This window comes from Catharus ustulatus, chromosome Z (assembly GCF_009819885.2).
Source record: "Catharus ustulatus isolate bCatUst1 chromosome Z, bCatUst1.pri.v2, whole genome shotgun sequence".
Classification (NCBI taxonomy): Eukaryota; Metazoa; Chordata; class Aves; order Passeriformes; family Turdidae; genus Catharus; species Catharus ustulatus.
In genome coordinates this window covers 54135641-54160299 of record NC_046262.2, presented here as the reverse complement: position 1 = coordinate 54160299, position 24659 = coordinate 54135641, and the positions used below count along the sequence as shown (strand labels likewise).

General features: G+C 40.3%; 1 protein-coding gene across 4 annotated transcripts in view; it reads left to right on the top strand.

Moving 5' to 3' along the window:
• The first annotated feature begins 887 nt into the window (after nt 1–887).
• The window catches only part of ZNF608 (zinc finger protein 608), an 82487-nt gene continuing 58715 nt past the window's right edge, over nt 888–24659 (top strand). For 2 of the 4 annotated variants that reach the window (XM_033084826.2, XM_033084829.1), the window contains exons 1-2: nt 2661–3390; nt 4345–5391. In XM_033084826.2, the coding sequence (XP_032940717.1) occupies nt 4507–5391 (885 nt within the window). In that variant the 5' untranslated portion in view covers nt 2661–3390; nt 4345–4506. Of the gene's footprint in view, nt 1267–1633; nt 1819–2660; nt 3391–4344; nt 5392–24659 lie in introns of those variants that run through there. The other 2 variants (XM_033084827.2, XM_033084828.2) reach the window with 2 other exon arrangements.

The window sequence follows — 24659 nt, the reverse complement described above, 5'->3', positions numbered from 1 at the left end:
GGAGAGTTGATCCGAGAGCGGAGCAGAGCCTTGGTGACCCCCAAGCAGAGGTGGGGGTGCTGCCCTACCCTGAACCTCCCCCCTGCCCCTTCCTCCAGACACTGTTTGCTTTTCTCCTCCACTAAGCACGAAAATAATCGCACATGTGTATCAGCAACCCTCTCTCGCTGGCTTCAAGCTGTTATAATTTTGAATGAGGGGGCATTTAAAAATTATGACTAAGATTCTAAATTGCCTCTTTGAAACCGGCACAGAAAAATCATTCATCATGGCTTCGAAAACTGCCCTGAAATTAAATTAAAACGAAATGAGGGAGTCTTCCTCCCGACGTGTGAGTCTTGGCAAAGCTACACTCCACCTTGGTTTTCTATTTTTTTCCCCTCCTCCCCCTCTCTCTTCTTCTTTTTTTTTTCCCCCTCTCATTTCTTTTCCTCTCCCTAAGCCTTAAATGTTATGTAGGATAATTGAAATGGGAAACACGATTGGTATCTGGCTGCAGCAAGGAGGCTCGGTGTAGACTGCGGGCTGCAGAGCGAGGGGCTCCGTGCGTGTGCGCAGTATGAGCGTACAATTTCTGTGTGGGGGCTGGGGTCTGTGAGGGTGCAGGGCGTGCGTGCGGGGTGCCGTGTGTGTGTGCGAGAGTGCCGTGTGTGCTTTTGGGAGTGCAGCCTGTTTCCGGGGGTGCAGAAGGCGCCGCTGGTGTGTGCGGGGTACAAGGCGCGAGTGCGAGCGGGCGCCGGGGGTGCGAGCGGGTGCGTGTTTGTGTCTCTCGCCCTCGCCGGCAGGCAGGAGGAGCGAGGGCCAATCGCAGGGCCCGGTTTCATAAAAGCTGGACGCTGATTGGCCGGCAGGGAAAGGGCATCGCGAACAAAGAAAAGTCCCTCTCAGGTACCGCGCGGAGCGAGGCTCCCACTCCCCCGCCTCGGCTGCTGCCGTGGGGGCAGCGCCCCTGTCCCCTGTGCCTGTGTGTCAGCCTGTGAGGGGACAGACACACATGCCGGGTTTGCCTCCTCTGCCCCGTTTTTGTTTTTATTTTATTTTGGTTTCCTTTTTTTTTTTTTTTTAATTTTTTTTTCGGTCGTTGTTTTAATTTTGTTTCTAGAAAGAAAGGAAAGGAAGGTTCATGATATCTGGTGCTCTCTTCCTCCAAACACAATAAATCTGTTGAAGACATTAGAATTTTTTTTCCTAAAATAAAAAGCGGCTGCAACAAAAACACACTCAATGCAGTTAGAAGGAAAAGGTCAACTCGATCCAATACAGACCGTAAGTACGGTTGCGTGGTGTGTCTGTAGCACTTAGAGGGGATTTTTTTTTTTTTTTCTCTGCAAACGGGAGTGTTAAAGAGTTTTGGGAGTTGAGATAACTAGGGTTCTTGGGGATTTTTAAAGGAGGAAAAGAAACCCAAAACAATCCCACAAACAGGGTGAGTTATTTGAGGGAAGTAAGAGGGTGAAAGCACTGTGGCCACACAAATCATACTTGACGGTGCACTTGGGGGGCGTTAAAGCACAGTGCCTTTTTTGGGTTTTAACTAACCTAGGGCGGGGGGGTGGGGGGAAATAAAAGTGACACCATTGCAGCCAAATCTGCATTGCTTCCCCGCCCCCCCGGCCCCGAGAGCACGGCCCTCGTTAGCAGGAACCATGGGGCACCGACAGACCGGGAGGCACCTCGCTTGTCACACCGAGACACCAGAAACGCGAGGCTGCACCGGCGGGTGGGGGTGGGAAAGTCCGTCGGCGGCTGATGCCTCGGCCGTTTCCACCGCCGTCTCCTTCTGCCGGCCCTGAGGCGCAGGGGAGGGAAAGCCCTGAGGTAAATGCGCCCCCCGGGGAGGCGGCGGGGTCTCGGCGAGGCGTTGCTGGGGGGCACGGCGGGGCTGCAGCCGCGGCGGCGGGGCCGGCGGCGCGGCGCGGGGCGGGGCCGGGGCAGGGCGCGGCCCGCCCCGCCGGGTGTGTGAGGGGCGGCCCCGACCGCGCTCCGGCCCCGCGCCGCGCCGGCCAATGGAGCCCGCCGGCGTCACGTGACGCGGGCGGCGGGAGCCGCCGCACCTCCCCCTCCCCCCGCCCTCCCGCCGCCGGCAATTCATTACGGCTTTTAGCTTCCCATCGCCGGCTAATTAAAAATACTAAGCTAAAGCTCCGAGACCGTCTGACTTGGGGAGGGAGGCATAGGGAAGGGGAAGGGGGAGGGGGTGATAACGGTAGACTGGCGAGGTTTGCTGAGACAATAAGGTGGGAGCGATCTGTCCTGACAAAAAGGTCGTCTGCTTTATCTCCTCGGACTCTAATTACTGAATTACTTACCGCATGACTGACTAGCCCAAGCTCACGGGTTTTAAGTTGTTATTATTTTTTTTTCCCCCCGAGACAGCAATTCGAAACTGATACGTGCCTCTGCTGATTTTTTTTTTTTTTAATTCCTATTTTTAAAAAGCGCTGATCTAAAGTTGGTGGGGGAGGGACGGACGGGGACAGGCACCCCCTCCCCAAAATCTCACCCCTGGGAAAATTTAGTTCGTTCGAGAGCACGCAGTCCTTCCTCCACTCCCACAAAATGTTTTGATAACCGGTTTATCAGATCAGTGGTTCCCCCCTCCCGCTCCTCCTCCTCTTCCTCGCCCCCCCCCTCCCCCTCCCCCCCGCCTCCCCCGCCCGTTTCCCCTCAAGTTACTTCAAGAAATCAGATCTGTCAGGACGGGCGAAAAAAATGCCACTTCCCAACTAACAGGCGGAATCCAGCCCAGATTTTCAGTCCTTTCTTCTTTTTTTCCTTCCTCCCTTTCACTAATTTATCCCGATGTTAGCACATTCTGTCTTGTAACACCCGGGCGCCTGTAGGTTTGTTTCGTGGGATCATTACTTACTGACCGGGATGGCTCCCAGGTCCGGGGCTGAAGACGGAGTGTGAAGTTGGGGAAACATTTTTTTCTTTCTTTCTTTCCTTTTTTTTTTTAAATATATTTTTCTTCTTTTTTTAATTTTTTTTTTTTAATATTACTGTGATGATTCTTACCTCTTGGTGCTTATTCAGGAAAAGCAAACAAACAAAAATCTGGTCCTTGATGCTTCACTTCTGAATGTGAAATATTACCTCCCAGCTTGTAAAGTTGTGAGGCACAGCATTTTTTTTTCTTTTTTCTTTTATTTTTTCTTTAAGCAAGGACGAAAAAAAACCTAAACAAAAAAACAAAAAAGGACTTCTGATCCGTGTGCCAAAGTAGGGGGAGATATGTTATTGACCGATTTATACTGGCTGAGATGATACTTGCTTTCTACTTCTTGATCACTTGCTCTTTAAGTAAAATGAGGCACAGAGTTGTTGCTGAGACGAGTGGGAACAGCATTTTGATTTGCTGGTTTAATTAAAAATGATAAAGGATTAAAGGTAAGCATTATGCATATATATATATATGAATATTTCGGCAGTCGACTGTAAAAGGGAGAGATCCCTTTAAAAATCGTTTTAACTAAGCTTTGTCAAACACACACTCATTTGCGGTCACTGAGGCCACCTTGGTGCAGATCACTTAAAGTGTATGTCTTAATCAGTTTCCTGTACAGTCAGTAATACTATATTTAACAGACCTAACAATTGTGTGACCTAGGAATACATTAGAGCTGCTTTTAGAACTGTTATCTTAAGGATTTTATTTTTTAAGAAAAGAGAATTTTTATTTCTTCTCACTTAAAAAAAAAAATTGACCTACGGACTTTTAATATTTTCCAGTAAACATTTGAGTTTGTAGGTTGTTGTTTTTAACAGAAGGTGTATTGTGGTAGGGAAAATGAGCTTTCCCACTTCCCTTAGCACTCTCCTCCCCCACCTCCCCAAGAGATTAAGTGGAAGGGGGAGTAAAAGATAATACAGGAGAGTCCCAAAACTTCAAGGATCTGGTTTAAAGCCACAAAATCCATGGAATGCAGTGAAGAGTGAATCCGTGTCCTTCCTTTTCTCCTTTTCGTGCCTAGGTGGTGGTCCAAGGGCTTAGATTACAACATGTGCTCCAACAGCTAGGCACCACTTCTATGACTGTATTTCCTGAACTTTGTGGATTTAAATAATGTAGATAATTTTTTTTCTTCAATTTTTTTCTTCTTTTTTTTTTTTTCTTGCCTTTTCTTCTTTTTTATGGACGTGGCTTTGTGGATGTTGCTATACAACTAGATTAAAAATGCTCATTACAAAAACACCACAGCCACTGCCTCTGGCTTAACAAATTCAAGAACGTGGCAATGGTGAATGGTTTTGCTCCCCCTTACCTTGCCCCCTCTTTATTGAGTGACGTTGTATTGTGGTAACACCCAGACAAGAAATACTTGACTATTTCCCTCCTCACAGGACAACGTGGATGTGGACTGCAGGTTGTGAGCCTAGACACACCTAGGGGAGGAAGACAAGAAGAGTTGAACTTAAGAGAGAGCCCAACGGAGATAAACGAATGTCCCCACATCTCCAAAGGAAAGTTCATCGGATTTTTACTCTAGAGATCTTATCTTCAGGATGTCATTGAACACTTCCACTGCAGGAAAAGGTGTGGATCCAAATGCAGTTGACACTTATGACAGTGGCGATGATTGGGAAATCGGTGTTGGGAATTTAATAATCGATTTGGACGCCGATTTAGAGAAGGACAGACAGAAATTTGAGATGAATAATTCTAATACCACCAGCAGCAGCAACACCAGCTCCAAGGATTGCGGGGGTCTGGCTTCCAGTGGGGCTAATGCTACCTCAGCCTTAGCTGATGGCCTAAAATTCGCTTCTGTTCAGCCCTCTGCTCCCCAGGGGAATTCCTCTCACAAAGAGACTAGCAAATCAAAAGTGAAAAGGAGTAAAACTTCTAAGGATGCTAATAAATCTCTGCCTTCTGCTGCCTTGTATGGGATTCCTGAGATCAGCAGTGCTGGCAAAAGGCAGGAAGTCCAAGGGCGCCCTGGAGAGGCAACTGGCATGAATTCAGCACTGGGTCAAAGTGTGAGCAGTAACCCAAACGGCAATAATAACAACACCAGCACCACCACCACCGTTGCCTCTTGTGGGAAAAACAAAGAGGAGAAACCAGGTAAAGCCCCGGGCAGCAGAGGCTCCAAACGGGATAAGGATGCAGGAAAATCCAGGAAGGACAAGCAGCATGACCTGCAGCAGGGCCACCCCAATGGCAGTGGGGGTGGCAATAGCCAAATTCCCTCTGGGCACCTTTATGGCTTCGGGGCCAAGGGAAGCAGTGGTGGAAGCAGCAGCCCTTTCCACTGCACATCCTCTGCTGTGGGGGAGGTGAGCAAAACCACCCCGGATTCAGGGTTAATGGGGAACTCTGTTTTGGTAAAGAAGGAAGAGGAGGAGGAGGAGAGCCACAGGCGAATCAAGAAATTGAAAACAGAAAAGGTAGGACAAAGCTCCTCTCCACCTCTTCTGTATTTCCCCATGTCTGAAAGTGTCCCACGAGTGTCCCATGACTGTATGTCTGGCTCCTTGTCCTCTTTGCTGTGTATTTGTGACATGCGTATGTCCTTCCTCCTTCCCTTACCAAAAAAAAAAGACCCAGAGACCTCTTCCCTATACGGAAGATACCATGTTTCCAGTGTGCTGCTCTTCCTTGTGATTTCCTCTCCCTGGAAAACGTTTTTGTTTTGTGTGCTCGTTTTAATGCACTCGCCCAGAAGGGAGAAACGCAGAGATGGCCCTGACGGAGCTGTGCCCAGTTTTAGGAGAGGGTAGCAGTACCAGTGGGGATGGCATGTGTTCGCAGGCTGGGGGTGCATAGCTCAGGCTCCAGGCACAGCAGGTCTTGTATGTGCTGATTTCTTCCAGAGCATCAGCAGGCATTCCTCTCCCAAAGTCTAAAGGTGCCCCTCTCCCTTCTCTGACCCACTGCCCAGAGCTGAGGTTGTGCTTGGGGGAAGAAAGATGCTATGGGCAGAGAGCGGGGCTCCGCCGTCGCGCTTCGTGGAGACGCAGGATGCTCATTGTGCTGGGGGCTCCCATGGCACTGCAGCCCAGAGGGCCCAGAAGCTGGGGCAGCGACTGGGAGGAAGGAGCCAGCAAACAGGCAGTGCTGTTGTCTTCCTGGAAGGAGGATGCTGGGAGGAGGGAAATGTACCTTGTGCTGGGAATCGTGTGTGCAAAACAGCTTTCGGAACAGAGTGGAGCAATTTGTCTCCTGTCTGGGGGAGTTTTCCTCTCTGAGCCACCCTGGCTCTTGGATTTGAACTGTTTGTTTGTTTGTTGAGCGGTTGAAATGTGTGAAAGAAATCAGATGGGAGTGTGTGGTTTTACTCCTTTCTATTATAAGGATGTTTTCTGTATGAATAGATGACCGCTACTCTGTTCTTCGGGAAAGGTGGAGGGAAACCTTGTTGTCTTTTGTCAGCCGCTGGTTCAAGGATGTTCTGGTGTTGGTGGGAGTTCTGTCCCTAGGACAGAAGCCATCATCTGGGGGTCCAGAGGGCGAGTGTTGGCCCAGGATTACAAGCGTGGCAAATTCTACAGGTTGTTAAACAAAGAGAACCTGCTCTGCCTGAAAAATAAAGCAAACCAACACCCTCCAAATGAACAGTCTCAGGGTGTTAGATTGTGATTGTATTGTCAGCTGCTGGTCCTAAATTACCTGCTTTTATAACTTCCCCGAGTGAATGTTCAGCAAGGGGGAAACTTTCGGGTTGGTCGGTGTTAACTGCATGGTCTGCAAAGCGTCTGAGAGGGCTGGAGGTCTCCGGGAAGGGGGAGTTATGTCTTCTTATGACTGGCTTCCAGCGTTTTGTATTTCAGTCATGAAGTTTTTGTAATACTAAGTCGACTGGATTAGATTTGGGTGTTTGTGATACCAGATATTTGTTACTACTGGAAGATAATTCCAAGGGATTCTGTTCAAAGCAAATTAAATTCCATATTGTATGCATATTATTACTTTTAAGATAGCATATCTACGGATGAATTTGAATGAGCCTTATGACCTTGTCTAAATGCAGATGAGAAAACCAGATTGCTGTGTAATTCATGTGTATATGTTTGCATTTTGATTTATGAAAAGTGCTGTTCACAGCAGAAAGGTGTCCAAAAATCTCATGGTCTCTTTATTAACTTAGCACAGTAGGCATTTACTTCTGTTGCCAATAGTCTTCAAATTGCAGTTCTCTAATCTGTTTTAACTATCTAGATAAATTGCCCTAATCCGGTCTTCACAATGGCTGTGGTTAAAGAGTCAGAGCCATTTGATTGGATTCAGTGGCTGCCTGGAATGTGGGAGGTACTGCCCTTTTGCAACCCCCTTAGCCTTTTAATCTCTCAGCCAAATGTTCACATTCAACAATTTTGTTTAGCTGGCAATCTGAACATTTCAGTATCTCAAAGGCTGCTGCCATGGCAACAGAGATTAGAGGGTGGTGTGGTTTCTCCCGTTGTTGTGTTCTTTCAACTCTCTAGTCACACAGGAAATTGTATGAAGAATCTATATACGTACGAGCAATCTTATGTGCAATGTAAATGGGACGGCATGCAAATGCAGAGCAAACACGTATGGAGGAGTTCAGCGCCAGTGGCATACTCTGTGTGTTGTAGATGTCGCTCCAGGAGGAGGTCTGGAGCTTGCATTTCCAGCAGCAGCCGCTGCTGCTGGCACACAGCGACTTTAACAGGCTCTGCACATCACACTCGTGCAGCCTTGGCCATTGTCTGCCACAATGGTGGGCTTGCTTGCTATCTCAAGTAACGTCCCTTAGCGTTTTTCTTAGCCAAGAATGTTCCTACTAATAACAATACTAATGCTAATACTACTACTAATAATAATAATAATGTAGCTTGTTGCTGATAATGGTTGATACTTTAATCCCAGCCATTGGAAATATTAGCAACATTCGAGTGTTTTATGTTTGTTTTTCTGCTTTTTTCCCACCCTCCCTAAATGATTAGTCGCCATTGGAAAAAAATTCTTTACAGGTTTTAGATTGCTGAAGTGTTATTGCTTTGACTGTTTATGTGCTAGAAACATGTATGCCATACTTGCATAAAGCAACTTGTATCTGTAGATAAATACATAATTTTCAGCCTGAATACGTTGAAATCAATGTTCAGTTATCTTACTGTTGTGCAAGACATGCCACATGAATTTGGAAGTTTCCTTTTAGAATCAAATGAGTTCATGACTGCTGATTCAAAATCTACATGTTTTTATATGTAGTGTGGAATATAATACTGCATTTGTTTACTATTTGTGAAAAGCTTGGAGCAGATTCCCAGGAGTTGTAGTCACTGTTTAGCTTTCACGGCATGCTTCAATTCTATTTTTAGTCCATTTATTACGTTTCCTTGCTGCAGAGAGTCATGTAAAACATGATAAATTGGATCTTATGAAGCCTAATTAAATCAATGACTGTGTTCTGCTGGCTCTTTTATGCAGAAACCGCAAGTATGTTGTAAAAGTCGCCACTCCCCTAATATGTGGATAAAGTCAAAGTGTGCTGAAATTTTAAGATGTTTGAGCTATATTTGTGCAGTCCATTTTGTGGCTAAGCCACCAGTGACATGTCTGAATAAGTAGTTTTGACAGGTAGGCTAACCACTCCTAAGATTTTTGGTGTTAAAACCTGTCTCCATTTTCCATTTCTCATCCATACTGTTTTTAGCACAGTTACTGACTGTTTGTCAGCATGAAGTCTTCATCTGTTCCAGCTAAGTTTTTTTTTTTTTTTTGCATTTTTAACAGCTGTTACATTGAAAAGTTTTCAGAATCGCTACAAAATTTGCTTTGTGTGCATTGTGAGGAGATTTTGGAATTCATTCAGTCATAATTTACTCTGAGATATGGGAAAACTTTATTTGGTACGTGAAAATCAGTATGTTTACATGAAAATAATGCAGAAGACACAAAGCTGTAATCAGAAGAGTTTCATTACAGTTCTAAATGTATCATTCTAGTGACACACCAGGATGGATTTTTTTCTCTTTTTTTTTTTTTTAGCTTAGTGCTTCTCATTAAGACTGCATTTCACATTTGAAGGTTGTCTTTAGCAAATTAACGTGTTGCTAGTGTTATTTATTTTATCTTCACTTTGTTTGTTGTGTTTTAGCATTAGGATTTTCAAGAGTTTTGTACACCATCAGGAATCTCTGGGTGAATTTTACCTATTGATGTAAATCATTTAAGTACATGCTTTGATTAACGATGTTATGGAGATATGCTACTTCATGTACTTTTCTTGCCGGCCTTGTGTGTAGTTTATTCACTGTGAAATAAAAGGGCAGGGAGGTCACTTGCTGTAATTAAAGAACAAAGTCTATTGTTGTTTGACAGCAAACTGTTTTGAAAGCTACATAAGGGATTTAGCTGTTAAAAACATTGATAAGTATGGGTGTCTAACAATAAGCACAGCTCAGGGTTCTTAAAGTTCTGTAGTGCTGTCTAGTAGTGTGACGATGCTTTTTGAGCTGGGTGAAGAGGTGTTGCCCTTTGGCCGAGGAAAGCTTTCCGTGTGAACCTGCTGACCTCTGCCAATATGTATGACCAGATCTTCTATTGAATTCCTGTGCAAAGCAAGAGTTAGTGTAGCACAATGGAGGCTGGTCTAGAACAACTAACATCTATCAAACAAAGTAGGGAAGCTGATAACCATATTCAGAACTACTGGAAAAATATTTCACATTGGGCATTAGTAATTTTACAATTTTAATAACTTCATAAATACCCAGTAAAGAGGAAAGGATTGATTGTCCAGATGTCATGAGGTTAACCGTGCTCTCCATGTTAGAGGGCTTTCCTGAAAGACTGTTTTAATTATAGCTATATAAAGACTTGTTTTTCCAAAGTAGCATTTTATAGTCCAATAAATGAAATGTATGTTAAAAGTGCTAAGCAAAATCTCCCGTAACCATAGAGGTGTTCAATAACCAGATTCAACTAACATGGAAAGTACCATCTGTTTCTAGTTTTCAGCATAAGCCCAGGAATTGAAAAGCTGAGATTTGCTCGTATTTTTCTGACTCTCTTTCTTTTTTTAATTATTATTATCATTATTTTAAAAAGTTCACCTGGCACTTTATAGAAGTTTTCTGAAATGCAATAATACAGGAGAGACTGTGAAAACACGTGTTCGTACATACAGTTAGCCAGTTCCACTTTCATTTAAAGAGATTTCCAGAAGCTCAGTCATTGAAGAATTTATAATAGTGAATCACCTCCTGCAGACAAACACAATAAGGATCAGTTCTTCAAAGATCTTACTATTGAGGTAGGACCTGATTTACTCAGTCTTTCCTTAAGAAGTAAAACCTAGGGGGAAAAACCCCCACAGTCCCCCTCCCACAACAACAACAACCAAAAAAACCCACCGTAGCATCTCAAAGGATAACTTTAGCAAACTCTTATCAGACACCTAATTGCATATGATAAAACCATTGACTAAATTTTTCCATGCAGACTTTACTGCTGTTCAGAGAAGTGTTCTAGAATTGTTGATAGGGAGAAAATCACTCTTTTAAAGATAAGTTGTTCTAAACTGTTAGGCAATGAGATTCTTGGCTGCAGCCTATGAGCCCTGGATAAAACGCCATCCGGCCTTTGTTTGAGGTCTTTTACTGAAGCTAATGACTGGTCTTGTGCCGCCCTGAGATAAATGACATTATCTCTGAGTGGTCTGACAGGAAACAGACATGTTAATGGTGGAGCTGCGGGGAGGATCTGCTGTAGTTCTGACAAAAGAGTAAAGCTTGGACCCCTGGTTGTGATCATTAACACAGAATGCATTCCTTCATAATTGGAAAGCTATTTTATCGACAACAGTGTAAATCACAAATCTGAAATCTGCAAGGCTTTTTTTGCGTGCTAAGCCCTGTGCCTTTTTTTTCTCCACTGTGTAAGAAATGGGTTATCTCCATAGTACTGACATTAGTGGGAGAGCCTGGGGTCTGCTTTCTGTTAACTGGACACATCCTTTGCGCGTTGAATGCAGGTTCCCCTTTATGTGCCCTGTGTTATCCATGCGATTTGCATTTCTAAAAGAATAAAAAAAACCCCTGTGTTTCTTCACATCTTACACTCTAATTGATACCAGTGATATTGAGCCTATTTTACAAGCATCATCGGGTGTATCATTGCAGAAGTACTAACATTTCAGCTATCCTTCACCTTTACTTCCATTTTTGGATAAGGACATACATATATTTTGGATTTCTGTCACCCACTCTTGAAAAAGGTTAAATTTCTTCTGCACCACTTTAGGCAGTTTTGTGTTATTACCACATGGTCTGTATTTCTCAAATACAGAATTCACTTTTTGAGTGACATGTTCCAGATTTGTTCCATGGTATACCGTTGGAATTGCTGAATGTAACCAAGTTTCGCAGTCTACTGTGGCCTGACCTGAGATACTTTGTACAAATGATCCAACAACCAGGTTATTATTTTTATAGTATTCTTAACCTACCAGCTTTATATTGTACCTATATGATGTTCTAATGCACGTGGTGATATATTGCGATGTTCCCTGAATTGGCTGGAGATTCTCTGACTTCTTAACTATGCTTCATTTTTTACACCAGAAATACGTCTTGATGGAGTCCTCAGATAGGCTTTGTGGATTGGCTTCAGCTGAAGAGCTGGCCATATTTTTTACTAAAAACTAGCAGTTTTTAAAATGTGTTGCATATCAAGGAGTTTTTTTTTTTTTATTTCTTAACAATTACAGAATACATATGTATATTAAAGAAAAAGTGGTCCAGTACATAACATTTCCTGTTAGGTGAAAGACAGCAAAACAGTCTTTCATGAAAATTTCTGATGATGTCGTAATTGCAAAAAGTAAATACCTTTCTAAAAAACAGAAAAGTTCATAGATATATCTGTATATTTTCTGTTTCGTAAACCTTTGTCTTTTTCTCTCATTGTACCATTATTTCTGGCCGGGGCAGCTCTTTTTCAGTGCAGCCTTTCACCAAAGTGAGCAGTAACACAATATATAATTTTTAGATTTGCTTAAAAATGTGTTTGAAATGTGATCATTTTAATAAATATAATTGCCAGTTGTGATAGGGGGATTTGAGGGGTTTTCTTAAATGAGATTTTAAATCATGATTTAAATTATTGTTATGTTCTTCATTTAATGCCGCAATTTACTAAAGGCAGTGAGTAGCCATTTGGGGAAAGAGGAAGGTCAGAGAATGACTTTTGGTTGTGCTGTAGGATTTCAGTAAGCACTCTGTTGTACTTTCTCCTTTAACTCTTACAAAATGTTCTTGGCAATTGGAACAAAGCCTTTACATTTGAATGAAAGGTTGTAAAACTATTCAGAGCGACTTGACTGACAGGCGGGTCCTTTGTAATTTATTTTTTTCTTTTCTGAAAAAGCTGAGAGGAACGTCAAGGAAGCGGAATAGGTAACTTGCTCTGACACCCCATGTACATGTATGCTTTCATAATATATATGCTTATATATGTATAACACTGGTTGATTAAACAGTTCAAGTGAGCGTTCAGGGCAAGTTTCATGCAATGAATTAGGAGTCATGTCTGTATAGATAGGTTTTCCAGCTCTAGGGTCACTATGGCATTGATTAAACTTTCAGAAATCTTACGCCAACACTGCAAATAAGAAAGTTGCATTTAGTTACAGAGATCTAAAATATGTCTGCTTTCACAGTAAGATGACAAATTCTGCTAAATCTCGAGGTGAAAGAATCAACTTCTCTAGGTTCTACCTGCAATGCCTATTAGGAGTTCAATGTGAAGCTCTTTGTTTCTCTAATTCTGAAGTGAAAATGTGCTACATTCAGTTGTATGTCCTTTATGGTAAATTGTCAACCAATCTTCAGAAAAAAAATACTAAACATTTGGTTCCCTTATCTTCTCACAGCTTCTTATGCTTCCTAGCCTAAATCTTACTTATGTTCACAAATGCAGCTTGGCTGAGGTTTTTGTTTCCAGAGAAACTCCACCAAATAACACTGGAAGGAAAATGACCTCATGAGGATGTTTGAAGCATATGCCAATAGTGGCATGTGAATGCAGTTTTTGCAGTCAAAAGAGCAAACTAAAATCTATTGATTGTGGTTACTTGGTGTTTTCAAAACACTAGCATTCTAGTTGTTGAGTTGTCATGTTAACCAAGAAGCAGATGGCATAACACCACAGAAGTGTATTTTTACTTAAAGAAACTTTAGAGGTTTTGATATGTTTTCTTTTCCTCTTATTTCCCCGATGGCTTCTTTTTATTGAAGAGTAACATGAGGAGACCTGGTAGCAATTTTATTGCTTTCCCATAACAGTTTGAAATAATAGGTTGGTCTTTGATTGCCAGTCAAATTTCTACCAGTCAGCTCGATTCTGTTTTTTATCATGTGGCAGTGGAATATAAAAAGTGTATGTTTGTAGTTTGCCCTCAGAAACTGGCTTTTTTTTTTTCCATGGTTCAATTAGCAACAGAAGACTAAGCTCCAATTGGTCACACTTTCGTAAACTCTGAGAGCTTGCTTTCTTCATTCTGATGAAAGAAAGAGCCAAGTTTAGGCCGTGTTTCCCAGGAAATTTGGAGGCACATCTGGCCTCTTTAACTGTGTTCACTAGACAGTTTGATTTTGCACACATTTTGTCATTTGCATTACCCATTGAATTAATTCAGGAGTTTTGTTAAGCCCATCCCCCCTGCAACACAAGTTCATGCTATTCAAATGCCACTTTTATTGATGAATTTCAGTGATGCTGTGCTGAACTCTGGTAGAAACAGGTCTGTGGGTACCATAGCTACTTGTTACGTAAGCATAGCTTTCATAGTTTTCACCACTTCCCTCAACCAGTAAGAAGAGTGAAAAGCAAACTGTAATCTACTTTCTCATAGTGCACAGGGCCAAACCAAATTATTTTTGGATTTCCTGTCACCTCCTTGGCTGATTTCTGTGGATGGCTTATGTTAAAAGCAACAATAATGTTTGAATTGGAAGGGTTTGGTCTTTGGGTTTTCATTCTTCATGGAGAACTGTTTATTTGAGTGTGGTTCGCCACACTACACGGATAGTACTATCAAATCTGTGCTTTATTATAGGCTTGTAGCAGTGAAGTAATGGCAGTATTTGCATGTTTCAGGGTTTCATGTTCTTGCCAATTCTTTCTTTCTGAAGGAGGGAAATGAAATTAGATCTGTATCTCTTCAAAAAAAGGTAATAGTTAGAAGCAAATACAATTAGAAATGGACCACGTTACTTCAACTTTGTTTTGTTGGTAGGAGTTTTATATCTGATTTAGTAAATGTTGAGATATTTGTTTAATTAGCTTGCACTGGCTACAAAGATATAATATTCCAGGAGTATTTATGGATACAATGACCATATTTGACATAAAGTTTGATGGTTAATTTTTGCTCTGGGTTTAATGTTGGGCACTATATATTGTATTGCACTGGAGTTCTGGAGTTTGAAGGAGAAACACTGCTGCATTTTGAGAGCAATGAAGGTTGTTGCTCCACACCCAGTTTTACTGAGAACGTAAATTGATGTTCTTGTCCACTTCAGCCAACAATAAGGTGCAATATTATGTAATAGTGTTACTGGTTGCTGTTTTAGGAGAGGGTTATGCAAACATGTGTGTGTACATATATCAGTATAAATATTCACATATATGCTGGAGGTGTGTGCGTGTATATATATATATGCATATATACACAGAGACACACATTTACGTACATACACAAGAAAAAAGAGCTGCTACTGTTTTACAAATACAGCAACTGAGTTTTGGCTAATAGTTTTATTTACATTTCATGTCCAGGTCTTTTAACAGTCTTTCCTGTGATACTGCAATGGATGCCAAGCACTGAAGGAGAAAGCTAGCAGCTGTTCCCATTACATTACAGCATTGGTACATTAGCCTCTGCACTTTATTTTCATTTTATGATCTCCAACCTTTCCTAATCACCCCCTAAAAAGGCTTTTCCCCTTCTGCCTCTGATTTATCTGTCTGCAGGGTTCTGTGTTTTTCTTAGCTTTAAAAATGTAAAATCTGTGTGGGTTTTTTTTTCCTAAGAACTTAATGCTTTGACTCTTACTCACACTGGGCAAGGGCTTACTGTCCTATTTCAACTCAAGTAAGTAGTTCCTTGTGTTATGTCTCTGTAATCCCTTACTTGAGATGAGTCCAGGTTGCAGAACAGGACCTACTTTGACCAATTTTATTATTCTTGTGACAACTTGAGCCACTGTATGATTTACAGGTTTTTTGCACACCACCTGAATGGTGTTTTGTTCGTTCTTACTCTTTCCTTCGCCATCTCTCTGAAAAGAATTGTTTCATGGCTGTATGCTCTTATTGCTGAGATATGACTGAAAACTGCATGCAGTACAGTGAAGCACATTCATTTTCATCTAGTACCCGTTTATTGCCTTGAGCACTGTAAATCTGTCAGCTCTTCACGATGCTTTCACCTCTTTCTTCATTTGCTCCAGCTTCTAGTTTGACAATGTTCCCCTGAGGCAGAATTCTAATCTGCTTCCAATTAGTTGCAAAATGTGACTCAAATTTCCACATTATGGCTGCTGTTTTACTTGCACGCACACATCTAGAAACAAATTAATGCTCTTGAATATTTATTTTTGAGCCTTCAGATTTACTCTAGGTGGAAAAGTTGCCAACTAAATTCAAACTACATCCAAGATTTATATTTTTTCTCAAACTGAAATACTTCTTAAAGGTTTCAAATCTCTCTTACTATAAATTGACACAAACCCTTTTGGCTGATAATTATTGAGGGTACATTGTATTGCGATAAATTAAACAAGTTAACAATACACGTAATTAACATGTAAATATGGATATGATTGCTATGTCAGTTCAGGATAAGAGGCATTTTTTTTCTGCAGAGTTAGCACGATTTTTTTTGGAACCTATAAGTAGTTTTTCAGGATGAGCATACATACCTGACACCTGTCTGACTACCACCTATTATTTGCAACTTCAGAAGTTGTCATTTGTCTGGGGGGAGGAAGGGACACTCATTTGATCTCTGGGGAGTCTTAATAGATACATCTAATTAAAATTTTATTGTCTGTCCTTTTGTATGGACATGTGCTTGTGTATGCATCCGTATACATGAGTGCATGGGTGTACATTTAAAATATGATACCTTAAATTAAGAGGGTTTTCCTGTGTGTTCATTCTCTATGAGTAGCTACAGTAGGAATATGTGGTATTCAGTAGGGAAGAAGTGAGATTTTTAGTGGAAAGAGTGGAAATCAGGACTACAACCCTGAGGAGAGGACTAGAATCTGATGGGAGTCAGAACTTCATTCCTTATTCAGGCAAAACTAGCATTAGCTGCTCCGTGACAATTCTGCTCGATTGCCCATCCACTTCTAATGTCTTATGTCTGTAGTTGCCTATACAGGGAAACACAGAGTATTTAATTCAAATATAACAGTAGCTAAATTTGTAGGTGAAAATCTTCAGTGGAGATTAGCACTCTTAATACCTGGCAGATTGATGTCAGCAGCTGTAATAGACTTTAAATAGGCTTGCAGAATTTCATTGGAAATATATTACTGAAATTGAAATGGCTAAGCACCTGTCATTCCTAAATGAGATTTACACCTGTAAATTTATCTATCCACTTACAATACTTTACTCATTTAAAGTATTAAGCATTGAGAATATACAGACATATTTTTAAAAAAAATACTTAATTGTCTTTACTGTCTCGCATTGAGGTGGTAGCTGTGTTGTATGTAGAAAATTCTCCGTGAAGGCAAATATGTATATGTTATGTTCTGGATTTAACCCCTGAGAATTTATTTTCTAGAAAGAACAAAAGCTTAAAAATAGAGATAAAGTAAAATTTATCTCGATGTTATTTTCTCTTGAGTCATCAGTGACTTTTAATTGCAGAGATGAAAACACTAATGTTATTTATTTCTCTGAAGGTTTCACTTACTCTAGTAGACTCCTGTGATTCACAACATCATTCTATAAAGAAACAATATTTGCAAACATTGTGAAATGCTGCAGTAACATGGCTTTTTTTTCTCATACAACATCAAAGTATTTGAGGTTCAGCCTCGTAGCCATGGTGAATCACAGTTCCTGTGATTGTCAGTTGTTGATAAAAAAGTACACAGTCAATTAAAATTCATTATTTGTAGCTTACAATAACTGGCTTTTTAAAAACATGCAGAGTGAGCAACCAGGCCAGTACACAGAAAAACCACCCCCACACATCATCCACATGTATGTGTACAGGCACATAAACATGCAACCACACATTATTAATTTTTCAGGCAAAAATCACAGTGCTTTAGAGAAGCATTAAATGCTTTTGTTGATAGCTTATAGTTTTATAAACTCTAAATGAGCTTATTGCCTTTTAACCAGCACTAAATAATAGAAGAACCTATGAGCCTCCACACTGGACAGCAGCCAACCAGCCAAAGAAAGAGAGGGAGGAAAAAAAAAAAAAAAGAAATGAATAGCTTAATTGTAGAGCAAATCATTTGTTTACAGATTAAGACCTATTTGGTAGCTAAATCCTATGGACAAGGAGGTGAAAGAATGAGGCACTAAGGTACAGGAAATGAGCTTTATATTTTGTGCCTAAGTCGTGCTATTTTTGCCTCCTCCTAAAGCGGAGGAGGCAAGTAAAAAAATGAATTGTTTAACAGCAAAGGCTGCTGAACAAACCGCACATATTAAGTAGGAACAAAAGAGTGGGAGAAGGGAAGTGTTGGTGCACTTACGTGCTGACAGGAACCTGACAACTGGAGCTGCTTCCAGCTAAGGGGCACCAGTCTGTGGCAAGAAGAGCTGCCCTGTTTTGTTTTCCTTTTGAATGGGGTGGGGGAGAAATACTTCTGTTAATTTGCGCAAACATAATACATTTTCTTGAACCTCTCTCCCCAATATGCTGTTTGGTTTGCTCACTAGAACTGCCTACCCCCCTTTTTTTCTCTCTCGCCTTTTCTCCTCTTTTTTAAGAGCAAGCTTTTTTAATAGGCCTTTGTTTCAGTATCATAATTAATTAGTTGACAGTTCAAATGGTTAAGAAGTGCTCGTGATTCGTGCTTTATTGTTGTACAACATTTTTTTAAAGACCCACTTACTGGTGGCCTGTAAATTTGAAGATATCATTTTCATGAGTCATTGGTTTAAAGATCAAAGCTAAGAAAGCATTATAGCAGAAATGGAGTAACCTCTGCAGTAAATGTTGTTTAAGCTCCTTCAGTTAAAACTCACTTTTTCAACAATTTAAAGCCTTTCAAAATACTTACCTTCTGAGTTGAATTTTCTATGACTTCTTCTCTTCATCACTGCTGTGAATTTACAAAGTCTGAATAGAGAAATAGGTCCACAGGTCGTGGAAAATAAAACATTTTATTTTACAGAACATCCCTGCTGTTGATATCTTGGTCGGCAAAGCCTTCTGAGAAAACAAGTCATGATTATTTTGATTTGATGAGATTATAAACTGTCTGAAGAATATGTTTGGCTATGTAAAACAACTATTCCATTTTCTGTCTTCAGTGGCTGTAGTAATTTACATGGGAAAAAGGGTAGATATAGCTGAGTTTTATAAATTGCGTCTCTAATAATAAAATACATTTTTTGTTTGATCTCCTTAACTTACAATAAAATGGACATTTTTTTTCCCCTTTGGCTAGTGGCAAGTTTGTGTAAAGAAAAACCAAAAGATTTGTTAAAGAAAAACAAAACAAAAACTTGTGAGTTGTTCTTATTTGAAATCCAGTATAAGAGCAGGAAAGTTTTTAGTGTGTAATTATACTCTGTAATTTTCGTAAGGAGACAACAAAAAAGTTAATAAGCTTCAGGTGTGATCTTTTAAGTGCTTGGCAATGCTGTGTCTTGTTTCTTTACATGTTGCTTGATTGAAATTTACTGATATGATATAAAATGTTGCTCTCTGCTTATGTATAAACAAATGCAGAATGTGTTGCCAGTAGGTTGTGCTATTAAGAATGTATCTCCCTCAAACTAGAGTCTACTAAGTAGCTACCTCGAGAAAAGTATTCTTAATAGCATTTCTTGCTTCAGATTTAGTTTGTGCTGCATTTCCTGATGACAAGAATGAGAGAGAGTGACCGGAGAAGTGCTCCTAGCTCATTCCTTAGTATAGGCAACTTCACCCATCCCATTGAGGCACAGAAGCCAATTGCTTCAAAATGAGCAGCAGCATGAGCACTGGCATCTGCAAGAAGAAAGCTGAAGTGGAAGTTATGTAAGAATTGTGTCTTTTATGTGCAGACTAATTATAAACATGTTTGTGTATGTTTACGTCCCTTTGTATTCTCCCTAGGCTCTGAAATGAGTGTCTGTAGGAACATTAAACCAGGCTCTTATCTGATATCTGTTTGGTAAAATGAGCATTGACATATTTGAAGTGACTGAAAGCAGTGTTCTTTGTGACTAGTAAAGAACTTTACATTATGTGCATGGTATTGTGATTTTGTTCACACTGCGCTTTAAAACTTGTATAGTGTAACTGGTAGAACTATAAAATCAGTTTTTAATAAGAAATTTTCAGTAGGAAAATGTAAAGCAAAATGGTTGTAATTTTTTCATTTATGTGCTAGTAGATCCACAGTTGGTCTTCAGACTGCAAAAATTAGACCATTGAACCAACAACTGAAGTTTCTTAAATTTTCAAACAAAATTACTTTTTTTGTAATGTACATTTTTGTGTAAACTACTTTTTTTTGTGTATGTATGTGAGGCTTAACTGCCAGTAAACAAATACACTCCAGTTAAGTCTTTCATTTTAGATCAATGCAGTGAAGTAGGACCATATTTTTCTTTTTCAGTGGTACCTCACCAAGTGCTTGATGGGCTAATAAATTTGTTTGTATCCTTTGCAGAGTAAAAACCAGTGATTAAGCAATGTCGCCCTGAATGGGGTCTCAGTAAAGTCAAAAGGAAATTTGCATTCTAAATCAACAATTAGACAAAGAGAAATTTGATAGAAATTCATTTTACTTTTTTGTTATTTTTGTTCTTGTACTGATAGACAAGGGGCTGGTAAAAAGGAGTTGCTGACACTTCAGCTCATTAGGATAACAATAGCTCTGGATAATATTTATGGTGTCACAAGGGTTTATCTTTCTTATAATTATGTTTATCAACTTTTAATTCTTTCCAGAAGAGCCATGCTAATACAATATTTATTTCAAAATTGCATGGGAAGTGAGTGGTGTAACTTGCACTAATGGATTTCAGTATTTTGTAGGAAGCAAGCCTTTGATAAGTTTAAGCATAGATGTCAGAGCACAATTTTCTCTGTCCTGTTTTCTTGCCATTGTTGCACAGTAAGTCACTGTGTTTGCTTTTGTGAATAAAAATCACCTCCACAGATGAGGAGTATGACTGTTATGTCCATTCCTGTAGTTTCAGTATTTTCAGTATTTCAGAATTGATCTGGAAGCCTCAAAGGTCTGTCAAGTAATTAGGCTAATTTATTTCAGTTGTTACTAAATTTGTAAAGCTTTTGCTGACAGACCAGGCTATGAGCAGAGAGGAAATATTACTTAGAGGTTAAATGAATCTCCTTTTAAATTGTGGCTTTACTTAAAATCAAACTTGTAAGCCTCAAACTTAAGAGTTGGATTACTGTATTGGGGCGAGAACAAATCATCATTACATGTCTTTAGAGTAGGACAACGTATTTCCTTTGGTTTGGTTTAAGTTAGGATGCACTTAGAGGAACCAGTGCAAGTTCTGTATCCAAGACTAACTCCTGTTACAGCACTACAGAAGTTCTTCAATCTGGCTTTTCTGCTGTGGAAGTAGGCTATGGTAAATCTTGTTTTCTTCAGTTCTGGACACAAAAAGTCATGTTTTTGGTCAGCTGGGATCAGTTTTCCCACAAAAGGTTTTGCCCAATGCTCATGCAAGAGTATCTGCACAGGTCTTAGTTGTACCTTAGTCTTTGCGTCTGGAAAAGCAGTGAAGCTGTATCTGTGATGTGTGAAGGAATGGAGTAGTGCCAGGACAAGACTGGAAGCTGATCACCAGTGCATGCCTCAGTCTGCAGGTATCGGTGGAAAAGTTTTGTTAGGTTTCTAGAAATGAAATTTTGCTGTAATCCCTTGTGGGGTTCTTAAGGCATCTACCTTAAATACTATCAATACATATCACTGAGGAGTTTTTCTACAAGATGGGACATTCCCTAGCCTGCTTCAAAGAAAGGTTCAGGTGGTTCACAATAGTGTGCTTATTCTAACCTAATGTCCAAGCTGATTGGGGTGAAAGGGGAGGGTACGCAGACAATGTGAAGGGAAAACAGTGATCTCCAGAATAGGTGTGGTGGGGCTGGTGATGAGTACCTAGCTTTGATACCCTCATTTCTATTTATCTCAACTGTAAAAGGATATGTGACTGCAACCTAAATCTGTTCAGTTTATTTGGGCATTTAGACTGAGGTTTGGCATCTCCCGGATAAACAGAGCAATTTATTTTAAAAAGTAAGCATTACATTGCATGCTTTCTTCATGAAGACCATCACTACTTTATGTATAATTATTTCTCTTTCCCATGAGATGAATGATTATTCAAACTTATTCTTGAATTCATGAGATACTTTTGTTCCTTGCACGCTGTAATGCCTTTTAATGTTTTTCCCACCTTATTCCACATTCAGTGTTAGTTGAAGAGGTGGAATATAAGAAGGAAAGTTTCCTCAGGACTCCCCTGTTCATTTGACAGGTTGTATATAAAGTCAAGTCTCTTGTTCCGTGGTGTGTGCTCTGTGTCTGTCTCCCCTGTTGTTTCTGTGAACTTATCAGCTGGTTACTGAGAAAAGTATTTCCAAATTAATAGGAAAATGTGTTGTGAAACCGCAAAAATGCACAGAAGCCTTGAGGGTAAGCTGTGTATCTGGAACACTTTGTCAGGGCTTTCCTTTTTTAAAAGCTTTCATTAACCTACGGGGACAGTGCTTGTGGAAACCTAACTGCTTAAATCCCTGTCTCTGCTGTTTGGAACTCTCCATCTCTTTAGCAACATTTGAAATTCTTATCTGACTGTCTGATGGTTAGGTGTTCAGGATATAACTTGGAAGAATATCACAGATGGCGAGAAGGACAGATTTTTTGGGCATAATGGTTGGGATTGGAACTGAGTCACTTGATATAAATGAAACTGACTTAGATGAAAATTCACGTTTAAGTTCTTCAGGGGAAGCTTTTTTTTTTTTGAGTGAGGTTGGGGCAGGAGTGGAGATGGAACAACATCTGCTATTTGGTCATAAGGAGTTTGGTTTGGTTTTTTATTTTGTTTTTCTGGTTGTTCTTTGTTTGTTGTTGTTTGGTGTTTTGTTATGGTAGTTTGGCTTTTGGTTTTGTTGTTGTTTTGTTTTTGTTTTCTGGCCACTGTTTTCATACCACCAGACTCTGGAAATCATTTACTGTAGCTGGCTTGAGATAAGAACAGCCATGTCTTTATTTTAACAGTCTTTTGCTCCTTCATTGGTCTGTCGATTGTCTTGTGTACCCAATGAATTAATTTATGATAACCTGTGGAAATAGGTGAGCATACAATTCCTAATGCAAGTGATGCAATTTGACAGATTCTGTGTTTAAGTGCAAATCTCTGTTGTTAAGGGAGCCAGGTGTGGCATTCTTTTCCTCTGCATTTAATACACATTAGGTACCTTTCCACAAGATATTCAATGATGAAAAAATTAAAAATCACCTGTGTGTAAAGAAATAGGAAGCAAGTGAGTGTAAGCCTTTGTCAAGGGAAAGACAGTCTTTCCACTGACTGTGTTGCCCATATTGTAGCACAAAAGTGACTCTTGGCTTCTTTCTCTCTGTGGCCTGGGCCAGATACTATTGATGGTGCTGTGTTTAATGCTGAAATGTAGCTTCTCAGTAACCATTATAAATCAACAAACATTTCTAAGTTCCTTCCTCTTAGATGCACTGTTTTCACAGTGCAGAAAAGGCTATGGCACTAATTGCTGAAGAGATGTTTTTTTTCTTCAGTGTGCCAGCATTTCCATATAGATGCTTATGTGTGCAGTTGCTTGGATTTCCAGCTACTTTCATCAAGAGAAGCCTAAGAAACACAAGAGATGTATATGGACTGAGGGCTGAAATCAAAACAGTCTTTCTTTGCTGGTTACAGTTAACCTCTGGTTGAACTCTTAACTGCTCAAACTGGCTCCAGCCCCGTTTCTTCCAGAGCTTCCTCATCCAAATTTGTACACACAGATATGTGGGAGTTACTAGGATGACGACAGATGCCATTTACAGGGCAGTGGAGGGCTAGCTTGATTGACCTGATCTGAGAAACGCACTTTAAGTGTTGTAGAGACAAAGGTATTTAGCGTGTGAGACAAACAAGCCTAGTAATGACAGTAGCTTCCAGACTGTTCTCCTTTGTCTGGCCTAATTAAAGATCCAGAGAGTTGTTTTGTAAGCTGTGTATTGTGCAAAACTAAGCTTAAAGAAGTGTGCATAATAGGAGGAAAGATTTTGGTGGGATGGGTGTGGCTGCAGATTTTGAGCATAGAGGAAGGGAGCCTGGCTGTTGTGGTTTGCCCGCAAAATCTGTGGCTAATCTAGGGGAAAATAATACAGCCTTTGATTATAAGTTTCAAAGTACAGTGACACACTGTTTGTTCCCAAGCTGTTAAGTTTCTGAAAAGTCACTGTATCTCAGTTAATTAATGATGTTTATAGGATCAGCATGTTGTTCAATAAGCAAATCCTTCACATTAATTAAAATGTGAGTGTTATAATCTTAGAATGCAGTTATCTGACCTTTTAAAAGAACGGCTTGTGTGCTGCTCTGTGGCACTGTTATATTGAAATAGAAATAAAAATCTAATAACGAGTATGTGTTCTCTAGTGAAACTAAATGTGAATCTCTTTTCCCTATGTGTCACTACTGTTACAGCCAAGGGTGTTGTCAGTATTGAAATTTAAATACCACCTCTTCCTCCTCAGTGTGATGACCTACCTTTAAGGGGAAGGTGGGTCATCACCGCTGAAGAAAGTTGTTTTTGATTGTAACTTTACAGATTAGCAGTTCTGAGTTCCCATACTGCTTTCCAAAGCACAGGGGTAGCCTAAAATGGCTGCAGATTATGATGTATGACTGCTCTTGTGAAGCTGCAGCTGTGAATCTCAAAGAGGATGTAACCATGCAGAATCGCTCTTTTAGATGGTCATTAGCGCTGCATAAGTACAAACCTCTTTTTCAGACAGCATTTATTCTTCACGGTTCTTCTACTAGTATGTGATGGCAATGTCATTTGCCAAGCATTGAATAACAATGAATGTTTTATTGAAGTACAGTATTCTGAACCAGTGCTTTTTTAAAGCTGTTTAAGTGCTTAATTTTCGTTTGACTGCTCCTTTTCATGCAAATGTGAGTGTAGCAGAAAAATCCAATGCATCCTCCTCCCTTGTGCTTGTGTGATGTATTGGACTAAGCTGAAGACTTGTGTGTGGCTGAAGAAAACACAGCATAATTTATCAGTTATCTACTGGCATCCTATCCTATTCCAGTTTTAGCCGTGTTTTCTTCATTTTGTTTAGAACAAACACGTGCCAAAAACCAAACCAAACAAAAAACATTTTTCTGTGTGATACTAAGGAAAAAAACAAGTCAAGAAACAGTCTCTTCCTTGCCCCTAAAATTGCCCTCAGATGAAAAATTAAGCACAAGTTCA